The following is a 12,215-nucleotide window of genomic DNA, read 5'->3' on the forward strand; positions in this document are numbered from 1 at the left end:
CCTCCATTTCTATACAGTATTTCGTTTAATAACATATTTATATTGCTTTATTTTTGTTACAATTAATTTGCCACCGCAAAAATGTTAACAATCTTCTGGGACCCTAGAAAAGTTGTGTATTTGGTGGCTTATCAAAATGCAAATATGTATCTTATCATATTATGTACAATATAAACGTCGTGGCTTATAATTCAGCCTACGATTTGACTGCTTGATCTTTATGGTAATGTAAGTGTGTATTTACATTTGGGTAAGGGTAATTATGATAATAGTAAACTGTTATATACAGTTAAGAGTGATGTCTTTCAAAATACATTTCTATATAACATATACTCTATGTATGTAGGCTGTTTGATCAGATGCGATTGTACTTCATATTGGCCGCGGTGCAATGGTTTCTTCACTCTTTCTATCTGTATCTACACTCTCTCTCTCTCTCTGTCTGTCTGTCTCACTCTCAACTTCCATCTGAAAAAACATCGTATCACAGATGCAGTCTTAGTCTCAAACAATAGCACATTATTTGTTATGACTGCAAGCCGCCAAAGTCCTTGTGATATCGACTTAATAAATCCGAGCTCGAGGCAACTGCGATGGACGATGTCTTTGCTTTGAGTCGCAAATTGGCATCGTTGGTGAGCAGCGTCAATTTGGGCACTTGAGCGCTTAGCTGGACGCAGCAATTCACAACGCTATCATCTCCACCATCAACCTCAATCAGGTGCTCTGCATCCTCCAACGCAGATTGACCTAAATGAAAGAACAAAATAATAAAGATCATTTACTTGATATCTATGTATAACTGAGCTATATACCCTGAATTCTTAGGCTTTTGTCGAACTTATCGTTGAGATAACGTATTGCTTTTCTGGCAGCCGAACGCTTGCTTGCGTCATCCTCGCTACGTCTATCCTTGATCCTGTCCAGCTCCTTAATGACAACATACGGTATAAAGAGCATGCTGCCTTTGCTATCGCCCAACGCCAAATGACTGAGATCGTCGACAAACGATAGATTCTCCATGAGTATATTAGTGTCCAGCACGTAATACATGTGATCAACCATTCGCTTGGGCAGCTCTTCACTAGCTTTCTTGTCCACATCATCCGCAACCGCATTATCCAGTTTAGGTTTCTAAAGTGTCAAAAATAGAGTGATTAGTTAAGTGGTAAAATCGAGGAAGCTAGTTAAATCTAACCTCATCATTATCATCGACGACTGCTGACTGCTCCTCCTCCGGCTCTGGATCTATATCCATGGATTCAATTTCCATGGGTTCATCATCATCGGTCATTGCGTTATTTGGCAGCACATTGTTATTATTATTGTCGTTATCATTCCGTTGCGTCTCCTGTAGCGATGATTGTAGCAAAGCTAGACGGCAGTTTGCTGTGGCATAAGAATACACAAAAAAACAATTGTTAGCAGGTGATAATTCGGAGTGCTCGAAAATATTATGGTGAAGAAAATATTCAAAAAATGAGCAAAATATCTAAGACTGTTAAGAATACATTAACATTAAATAATACAATGCAACTGCAGTCGAAAACTTTTTAGTTTCTTAACCGATTGCAAGAACATTTTCAGAATTAATATTATCGCTAATAAGATCTTAATTTCTAAAAAAGAAAATTTAACTATGTATGTGCAAATTTAAAAAGAAAATGGTTAGACTGCCATGACAATAGGGACTTGTAATCTTATTTTTCCCTTCGTGTATTTAATTATTAAATCGGTTATTTACCGCTTATCAGAGGACGATTGTGGTGCAGCCTATTGCTGGCATCAATCAGCGCTTTAGGCTTGGCCCATGCACTTCTTATGCCGCCGCTGCTTTCGGTGATTCTGTTGCTCTCAGTTGACTTGGCAAATGGATTCGTGGGCAACGAGCGACGGGAATTGGAGCTGCTGCTTGGGGAAGGTGATGCAGCAACAGCGCATAGCAAGCTTTCGCTTAACAGTAAATTACGCAACGATGAACTCGACTTGCCAATATTGCGTTCCATGTGGTTGCTGGATCCGGAGCTAGTGGCGCTTCTTGTGGGTCTTTTGGGGACATGTTTCTCCTTGGTGATGCGACCACTTTTGAGCTTCAACTGCAGACGCTCGAGACGTTCCTGAGCTGGTGCTTGGAAGCGACGTGCTACAAACATGATGTTTAACTAATGGAATTGTTTGTTTTCTTAACGACTTCACTTACATTGATGTTGACGCATATTGTTGACTATAAGATTTTGAATTTTATCATCATCACTGGCTTTATCTGATGTTCTTTTCACGTCATTAGCGTTAGCTTGTAATTTTCTTTCCATTTTTCCAATTTAAAGCGTTTCCTCTTGCGTCTCATAGAACCGAAAACTATATTAATGAACAACGGTAAAATTTCGGATAAATAACACTGCGAATAGGATCAATTCACAGCTGTTTACTGCAGCAAGTGTGACCGCATGCATAATTTTAAATTTATATGTACAAATATACTAAATTCAGCTAGTGTCATAATATGCTTTAAGCGGTCGTTATCTTAAAAATAAATACTAATAAAATGAAAATACTGGCATATAAACGAATTTTACTTAAGACTCGGTAATTCTCGGTTAAAGTTATTGTAACAGTGATTTATCAATTTACTTTTCGACTACTACTACTATTTATTTATTAGTTATTGGCAATTGACTTGGTATTAAGAAGCTAACATTTTTTTAAGTAGAGTACCTAAAATATTTACTTCATATGATACTCAGCTTTGCTGAAGGCCTTATATTGTAGGCTTATGGCAGATCAAAAAAAATACATGGGACGTGCAGTAGTTACGTGGCGTCGTAATGCTGCGTAACGTAACGGCTTATTATTTACTGTGCTGTAGCCCTCGACGCCAGCAGTGTGACCAGCCGCGTTACAGCAAGTCGTCACTCTAGCGGCAAAAACAGCAACCGGTGTTTTCGTGCAGTCTCTTGCAGCTTTCTTCCAGTTCACAGTTGTTCAATCAGTTGTTTTTAGTCATTTCATTTCATTTGATTTAACCCACAAGCAGCATTATGATCAAAGTAAGTACATAGTACATTGAACTGGCTGAAGCATTGTTTGTTTTTACTACGAGTGCTGATAATAATTGTGGACAATTCGTTGGGGGTACAAAGTCCAATTGGAATGTCTGCTAAGAATAACTGTGTCTTGTTTGTCTCTCTCTCTCTGTCTTTGTACCTTGTACCGTACATGCAAAATTATTGTTATTACACAACCTTCCCCCTCTCTCTCACCCCCCAGAACGTTGTCTCTCTTGTGACTGGCGGTGCCTCAGGCCTGGGCCGTGCCACAGCTGAGCGTCTGGCGAAGCAAGGAGCCAGCGTTGTGCTCGCCGATCTTCCCTCATCCAAGGGCAACGAAGTGGCCAAGGAACTGGGAGACAAAGTAGTCTTTGTGCCCGTCGACGTCACCTCTGAGCAGGATGTGAGTGCAGCGCTGCAGACGGCCAAGGATAAGTTTGGTCGCCTCGATTTGACGGTGAATTGTGCCGGCACAGCAACGGCTGTCAAGACATTTAACTTTAACAAGAATGTCGCCCATAAACTGGAGGATTTCCAGCGTGTGATCAACATTAATACCGTGGGCACATTCAATGTGATTCGCCTGTCCGCTGGTCTGATGGGCGCCAATGCCCCCAATCAGGATGGCCAACGTGGTGTCATCGTTAACACCGCCTCCGTTGCTGCTTTCGATGGACAGATTGGCCAAGCTGCCTACTCCGCCTCCAAGGCTGCTGTGGTGGGCATGACGCTGCCCATTGCTCGGGATCTGAGCACTCAGGGCATTCGCATTTGCACGATTGCGCCGGGTCTGTTCAACACTCCCATGTTGGCTGCGTTGCCGGAGAAGGTGCGCACGTTCCTGGCCAAGTCGATACCGTTCCCGCAGCGTCTGGGCGAGCCCAGCGAGTATGCTCAGCTGGTGCAGGCCATCTACGAGAATCCGCTGCTCAATGGTGAAGTTATTCGCCTGGATGGCGCCTTGCGTATGATGCCCTAGAATGTTGAATCGTTGGGATTCCTTTCCTAACTCGCTCAGAATCAGGATTGCATTTAAATGAGAGAAGAAAATAGGAGCCATGGGCTTGTAGTAAATAAGTTGATTGTGTTTGCATTAAACAAATTAAAATGTTCAGAATAAACTTTTTAAAATTACACCTTCATTTATTTTAAACAAATGTTATCGATCACTAGCAATTGGGGTAACACTGGTGTTTAGTCTCCATTAATGGTATTTTTGCTATTACTTTATATTTAATTTTCTACTATTATTAGCTTATTAATTAATATAATAATAAAATTGAATAAGTTACACAAAATAATACATTGAGGTACATATCTACTCTGATCTATAATTAAAAGCTTTTTGCTTTATATTATATTGCTATAAGTTAATTATTATTTGCAGTCCTTGCAAAATAATAGGTAATTGTACACAGAGGTTGTTATTTTAATTTGAAAATCTTGTTAGTTGCTAACTATTTTACATATTTTCTGTTTTTACAAAAGAAGCATCAAAAAAGCTTTTAAAATAATTCAGCTTTTGTTTCTACATATAAAGTGTAGCCAGCTCAATAGTTAGGGCAGTGGTATATGAATGGTATATTTTGTGGTATTAAATAGCAAGTAGAAAATTTTCAGTTTGCGGTCACGCTGCTGGAAACGACGCTGAAGCGACGTCGGGAGTTTTTGGACAAATAAAATATAATGCTGAAATTGAAAGCAGCAGCCGAAAAACAATTGCAATGTGTGCAAATGCAAGCAATAATCAATATGTGTGTTATTAACAAAGTGCGTGTGTTAAGCAAAAAGTGCGATCTGTAGGCGTTGGGTGTGAGAGAGAGAGAGAGAAAACACCAACCAGCCAGCCAGCCGAGGCTCGAAAGAGAGCCACAAGCCAGAAGAGCAAGGCAAGTGCAATGAAAATTGTATGCGCCGTGGAATTGTAATGAATGCTAATGCATTTTATCTGTACGACTGTGTGTTTGATAGTGTGCGTATGTGTGTGTGTGTTTGTGTGTAAAAGTGTGCGACACACGTAGAAATGTAAAAATCTACATATATGTGTGGTGCATGAGTGCGTGTGTATTAGTGTCTGGCAGTGAGTACGCGAGAGCCAGGAGAGCAATAATTAAATTAAGCAAAGGTGTTACGTGCATGTCAGCTACTGTCGCTGCCTCTATCCCGCGGCCTCTGCGTCGCTCCCAACATACACCTAAGCCCCCTTCGTAAGTGTGTGTGTGTGTGTGTATGCAAGTATATGGGTGCCCAAGTTGTGTATATACAAAGTGACAAAAATTCTAATAAGAATATTTGTTATCACTATCGTGCCTTCTCGCTTCCACACACATACATACATAAAGCGAATTGCATTCGCAGTCGACGTCGTATTCGCATTAAAATAGCGGCAGCGGCATCAAAAAAAAATTACTACAGGCGCACGACTTACTACGAAAGCTATGATGACTGCGACGTCGGCAGTGGCAGCGAGCAGCGCAGCAGCGTCGCATTTCCCGGCTACTCCTTTTGGGGCGGTGCTGCATGTGTATAAGTGTGTGTGTGTGTGTTGTCCCGTGTGTATGTGTGAGTTAGCGTACTACACAACAGCGCAGCATTTTTTACGCACTCAAATGTTTTGGTCTTGTGTTGGTATACGCTACTGTGTGTGACTGTGTGGGTGTATGCGTGTGAGTGTGTGGGGGTGCACGACAGTGTGCGTGCAAGTGTGTGTGTGTGTGTGTGTGTGTTTTGTATGTGTGCATTTTCAGCGCATTCTTTGCTTTACCTCTTTTTTGTTGGTTGAAAATGTAGCAAAAAATCTACGCCCAAAATCTACTACTAAAAAATTCGCCAAGCAATTTCTGCGCACAAGCAAAATGCTGAACGAAACGGTTCACTTCAGTTCAGTTCGGTTCGCTTCGTTGTGGTTCGGTTTTTGGGGCTCTTGTGCTGAGTGCGGGCGGAGGAGGAGGAGGAGGGTGGGGTGGTAAATTGAGGCGCACGCAACTGTCATTGACCTTCAATTCGTTGCATTCGCTTGCAATCGTCGTTGCAACAGCAGCAGTAGCAGCAGCAGTAGTGGCAACTTCGCCGCACCCAAAGGTCATGTGATGTGTGCCGCACACACTGCGTTGCAATGGCGATGTGTGTCATCAATTAATCAATCAATTAATCAACTTATCATTCATAACACACACTTTGCCATTTGAACCGGTTCGCTTGCAAACCGGTTTTGTGCATGTGATCCATCAATTAATTTGCGATACGCTTTCAATTTGCAGCACACACACACACACACACACACTCACACACATCTATATACAGAACATGGAATCGTCCATTAAGCTTAAGGAGAGCAACAGTAACAGCAACAGCAACAGCAACAACTCGAATGGGAATCAAAATGCGATCCAACTCTGCTGCAATGGTTCAACGGGTTCAAGCAGTACAACTGCAGTTGGCATTTGCAGCAGCGATAGCTTTAGCAGCATAATGCCACCAACGGGGGCAGCAACGGGAGCTGCAGCTGCAACGCCACGTGACCACGAACTCGTCAGCGCCAACAGCATCGAACTGAATGCGGCGGCATCGCTGAGCGATGACAGCGGCGTCCCTTTGACCACCAACAGTTCCATTTCCAGCGGCGACTCCTATCGCATTGGCATGTGCAAGTTTGAAATCGAGGTAAGAGACTCTGTTTGATGATCCTTATTCCTCTAACTAACTAATTGCTCACCAACTTATTCTAGATGGTGGAAAGCGATGGCGAGGTCTCGCAATTTGATTCACTGGACAATTGCTCGGAGGGCGGCATGAGTGCCGAGAACTTTAACACACTGAAAAAGGGTCCCTTGGCACCCATTGATCCGCCGCCCGAATTCCAGGATTCGCCACAGACCACGCTGGTGCGTTCCATCTCGAAGAACATTGTGAATAGCCTGCGCCGTTGGACATCGTCGCAATCATCGTTCGAGCATCTGAAGGATGATGTGACCATGGTCAGTGCTGCTGCTGCGGCGGCCAACAGCCAGGAGCTAATGCTGTTGCTGGCCAAGCCCAGCTGTCAAGACAACGGCGGCAGCAGTAGCAACCACAACAGCAACCACAATCACAATCACATGGCCAACAGCAGCACAATCACAGCGACGGCAGCAGCAACAACAACAGCAGCAGCAATGTTGCCAGGTGGCAACAGCAGCAGCAACCACGGCGGCGGCGGCGGCAGCAGCAATGCGGCAACCACACAATTGCTGTGCGGCGCTGAGCGTACGCTTAAGGAATCGTATGCCCTCAATAAGCATCTGTACTCAAGTGATTCGATACTCAATAGCCATACGGATAACATTTACGATGAGCCCAATAATATCATAAGCAGCTCGCTGGGCAACAGCATTGATCTGCTTGACGAGGACGAAGACGATGACGAGGATGAGGAGGAAGAGGAGGAGGAGGCCGAGGCCTCGGAGCAGAGCAGTTGTTCGCCATCGTTGCCATCACCGCCGCCGCCCGTTTCGATCATTAAGATTAAGCAGACGCTGTGTCCCTACTATCAGGATCACACGCGCTACTTTAAGGCCATACCCACGGAGCAGGATAGCATTGCCAGTGCGAAGGCGGCGGCTGCACAGCAGCGATTCAACAGCGCTGGTCTCTCGGAGATTCACGACTACGATCTGTACTACGGAGCGCGCAGTCGGCAATCCCAGACTCAAACGCAGACGCAGACTCAGCAACAGTCGCAGCAGCAGCAGCAACAACAAACGGATAACAACAGCAGCTTGCAGCGGAGACAGCTGCTTTACAGTCCGCTGGGTCACACGAGCCACTGTCACTATCATTCGCACTACAATCACCATCCGCATCAGCACTATGGCCATCACCATCATCACCATCATCAGCATCATCATGGCCAGCGTCCCAATTCGCGCAACTCGCTCAACAGTCGCCTGAGCAGTTCGCACAATTCGCTGAACGTGTCGTCGGCCAATAAGCCGGATGATTCGATCTTCATAACGCAAGCGATGTCGCACGATGCGCTCTTCACGCGTGAGATATCCGATTTCTATAATGTGCCCATCGATTCGGATATCTATGCCTTTCCCGTCGACATGATTGAGCAGCAGCAGCAGCTGCTCGAGAAGCAGCAGTTGCTCGACAAGCAGAAGCTCGAACAGCAGCAGCAGCAGCAACTGGAGTTGAATGGAGTTGGAAGCAAACAGCAGCCGGCTTACCACAAGGCAGCGAGTAGACGCAACAAGCGCAATAAGCGCAAGCAACGCTATGCTTCGGGTGCGGCGACCACGACGACGGCGGCCGAGACGAGCGACGATTGCGGTGGAGGTGGCGGTGGAGGAGGAGGAGGCGGCGGTGGCGGTGGCAACAAGCATGGCAAATATCGTACGCCAGTGATGCAGAGTGACACGGAACCGCTGCACATGACGCTGGACGAGGTGAAGCAGTTCTATCACACACTCTACTCGGATGCTGGCAAATCCTCTTGGTGCAGTGGTGCTGCAAGTGGCGGTGGCGGCGGAGGAGTAGGTGGTGCTGGAGGTGGAGGTGGAGGAGCGGCAACAGCAAAGGCAACAAAGGGGATGGGCGTCAAGTCGAGCAACGAGACGATCTGGAGCGTGTCGACGAGTGCGACAAGCACAACAAACACCACCACAACGACGGCACGCACGCGCAGCAGCATCGGCACCACACGGACCAGCGGAGCAGGTGGCGGGGCAAATAGTGGCGAGAGCAGCGCCAAGTATCTGAGCAAGCAGAACAAACAGCACAACATTGACAATGATAAGCTCAACAATAACAACAACAACAACATCAATAACATCAACAACAGCAGCAGCAGCAACAATTATGCCCAACAACAGCAGCAACAACAACAGACGCCTGCAGCCGCATTGCCCACCTCATCGGACAAGCTGCTTGCCCCAAGCGAGCAGCAGACGAACAACAAGCACGTGCTGCACACGGAGAAGAAATCGCAGTTCTCGCTGAATCTTAAGCAAAAGTTCTGCAGCATTTTTCGCTTTCGCCGCAGCAACAATCACAATCGTTGCAATCGCAGCAATGCGAGCAGTGCGACAACTGCAGCAGCCAATGTGACAGCAGCTGCCGCGTCAGCAGCAGCATCGGCAGCTGCCTCATCGTCGACGTCGTCGTCAACGCCCGCCGGTTGTGCGGCAAATGTCACAGATGCCGATGCAGAGCAGCGCAACGAAACGAATGCCGATCTGCGCAAAAAAGTTTCAATCGCGCGCCTTGCCGCCATTGCCAAAAAAGGGTGAGTGCATGCCAATCCGTCCATGCATCGGAAACTAATTCTATATTTTGCAATAACATTTGCAGCTTATGCCATTGATGCCGCCGAAACGGAGACTGAGGATCCAAAGAAAAGCAACGTTGCCCAAGAGCCGCGTGCGCTGCAGTTTACCTCCAGTATTGAGAAGGTCAAGGACGTAAGTTTGCAATTCGATAATTTGTTACTCGTTACTCTTTACTCGTCACTTGTCGCTCGTTGTTAAGCTCGTCACTTCTCCCATTTGCAGTATGGCTGGTACTGGGGTCCACTGTCCAGTGAGGCGGCCGAGAAGGTGCTCTCCAATGAGCCGGATGGATCGTTCATAGTGCGCGACAGCTCCGATGATCATTACATATTCTCGTTGAGCTTCAAGCTAAACAACTGCGTGCGCCATGTGCGCATCGAACAGGACCAGGGTGAGTCGTAATCATCTGTCTACGGAATGAAAAGTATAGACACAACGACTCGGGTGCATTCTGTTCGACAACTGACGTTTATTCCTTAAAATCCTAAGACCTAGCTAATCAACATTTCTTGTCTTTTTACGGAACTCCCAATCTTAGAGGAACCCTTTCAAATTTAGTATTGAATGGACCCTCTCTTATGGTGTAGAGGGCATCTTTGAATATCTAAATGCGATTAATATTCATATCTTGTACAATATTTAATGGGTTATTTTTTTGTCACACGGTTCAACGTAGTGCGGTTGAGATTTAACCGTCTAGCGCCCAATTATAAAAGAAATTATTCTTTTTTGCTTTCCTTATCTCTTAAGAGTAAAGGTTCGTATGTTTGCTGGCATTGAGATTTATAGGACAAAAATCTTGGACAGCCTAAACCTTATAAAAGCAACAAAAGCCTAACAAAAACTATTTTTTGGTGTGGGTTTCGTGTTTTGGGTCCTAGAGAATATTAAAACAATATGTTTAGATTGCGTTTTTGCCAAAACTATTATTTCCTAATTGCACAATTTTCAACTGCAAACGACAGAGATGAAAAAGCTCGGATATCTATTACAAACGCATTGAAAAACATTTTTGGGTCTCTGACTTGGAAAAAACATAAAAGAAGACAAACAGCAATAAGGACAGAAAAACGGTATTTCAAATTTTGCCCGTGTAGATGGGGTCTTGGGCACTAGAGGGTTTTATGATCTATAAATAATTTCCGAATTTAAGGAGATAGTTTTAGGCTAATACGGTACGTCTTCATGTGTATGCTTAAACCGAACATAACCTAATTTGCTAGTAATATACGTTAGACTATGCGTAATATTCGTACATTCTGTATTTCTGTATTTTTTATTGAGAATAGATTCAAAATCGATAAACTAATTTGATAAGAGTGCAAAGAGAAAGAGAGTAGCTACCAAATGTGTAGAACAACTTCTTCTGACATAGCTTTGTAAAGATTTCTTTGATAGTGAACAGTCTTGTCTTGTGTTTGGCTAACTTATTGACCTTGCTTTCTGTTCCTTTCGTTCCACAGGCACATTCTCGTTTGGTTCGTATGCCAAGTTCAAATCCCAAACTATAACCGAGTTCATTGAGAAGGCCGTCGAGCATTCGCGTAGCGGCAGGTAAACGAATTAAAAGCTGAACTTCTTGGTTCGCATCGAATTGAATTGATATTGGGAACAACTCTTTTTGCAGATATTTATTCTTTCTGCATCGTCGGCCGGAGCATGGACCAATGCGTGTGCAATTAACCAATCCCGTATCTAGATTTAAGCATGTACAAAGCTTGCAGCATATGTGCAGGTGAGTTGAATGAAGTGAAGTGCAGCTCAAAATATGTTGAAACTCATATATATTTTCTGCTTACAGATTTGTTATACTAAAGGCGGTTATACGAAAAGATCTAATACAGACATTGCCATTACCCAGAAGACTTCTAGACTATCTTAACTATAAGCATTGCTACTCCGAGCAGGTGGAGAGCGATAGTTCTCACTCGCAGGTTAGTGTGCAGTGGCAAGCTGCTTATCCACGTAAACTACTTTAAACTAATACTCGTATCTCTTGATAGATTTCTGGCGATGGATCCATGTAAAATTCGGTGAATGAATGGAGGATGATAATTAATTTGGGACACGAACAGGAACAGTATGCTGCGTCGACATAAGCGAAAGCAAACAGAAATTATTACATTATATAAGTAGTAGAATTTAAAACAAACAAAAACAAAAACAGATAAACAAATGATACAGCAAACAGCAAGAGCAAAGGCATTTAAAACGTTCGCGGAATGAACAAGAATGCAAAGCAATGCAGCAAAGAGTTGTTACGAAAAAAAAAAACCAAAAACAAACGACAAAGAAAAAACAAAATTCAAAACTCTGTTTATTGATAATTTTTTGTACTCGGTGCTATACTATAAATATTAACTAATTAATGAAAAGTAAACGCAAAAAAAAACAAAACACAAAAACGTAAACGAAAAGGAAAAACAAAAGAAAATATTATATAAATTGATATGGATTATGCGTAGTCAAGTAAAAACAACGACAAAACCAACAACAAACAATAGCAACATAGCAACACAACACAACACAAATAAACAATAGATGTATATAATTATGCATAACTAATAACGAAATCTAATAGATAACAAATGACAACAAACAACAACAAACACACAGCCAGCTCTACACTTTGTGCACGACATTTTGAGCGAGATGAAATTCTAGAATTGTATAACTTTAATGCTTGCCTTTTAGCTGTGATTTCCCCACATACGAAAAAAAAACAAAAATCTAATGTGCAGATAGGAAGAGAGAGAGAGAGAAACAAGGAGAACATGAAAAAGAACGAGATGGATGTATTATTATAAGATAAGTTTAAGATTGTAGAGAGTGTTTTTCTGAATTTGCAAATGCTTCA

The 12,215-nt window shown here is 43.6% G+C and overlaps 3 protein-coding genes across 3 annotated transcripts; 2 read left to right on the forward strand and 1 right to left on the reverse strand.

The window, feature by feature from the left end:
* Window positions 1-24: 24 nt before the first annotated feature.
* Window positions 25-2,434, reverse strand: LOC132796914 (transcriptional protein SWT1). The gene is made up of 5 exons (XM_060808267.1): window positions 2,201-2,434; window positions 1,745-2,143; window positions 1,199-1,389; window positions 816-1,134; window positions 25-750 (listed from the first exon to the last, which is right to left on the reverse strand). Exons 1-5 carry the CDS (start codon window positions 2,310-2,312, stop codon window positions 527-529), a joined length of 1,245 nt encoding a protein of 414 aa, XP_060664250.1. The 5' UTR covers window positions 2,313-2,434; the 3' UTR covers window positions 25-526.
* Window positions 2,435-2,889: 455 nt separating this feature from the next.
* On the forward strand, window positions 2,890-4,181 carry LOC132796915 (3-hydroxyacyl-CoA dehydrogenase type-2). The gene is made up of 2 exons (XM_060808268.1): window positions 2,890-3,047; window positions 3,268-4,181. The coding sequence occupies exons 1-2, from the start codon at window positions 3,039-3,041 to the stop codon at window positions 4,024-4,026; spliced, it is 768 nt and encodes a 255-aa protein (XP_060664251.1). The 5' UTR covers window positions 2,890-3,038; the 3' UTR covers window positions 4,027-4,181.
* A 479-nt stretch (window positions 4,182-4,660) lies between these two features.
* LOC132795451 (myb-like protein A) lies at window positions 4,661-11,809 on the forward strand. Its single transcript, XM_060806155.1, is given in 10 exon segments — window positions 4,661-4,936; window positions 6,308-6,710; window positions 6,776-9,271; window positions 9,273-9,315; window positions 9,381-9,490; window positions 9,581-9,749; window positions 10,822-10,912; window positions 10,986-11,093; window positions 11,160-11,292; window positions 11,362-11,809. Coding segments are annotated over 9 exon segments (3,531 nt in total). The 5' UTR covers window positions 4,661-4,936; window positions 6,308-6,353; the 3' UTR covers window positions 11,386-11,809.
* Window positions 11,810-12,215: the final 406 nt, after the last annotated feature.

This window comes from Drosophila nasuta, chromosome X, assembly GCF_023558535.2.
Source record: "Drosophila nasuta strain 15112-1781.00 chromosome X, ASM2355853v1, whole genome shotgun sequence".
NCBI lineage: Eukaryota > Metazoa > Arthropoda > Insecta > Diptera > Drosophilidae > Drosophila > Drosophila nasuta.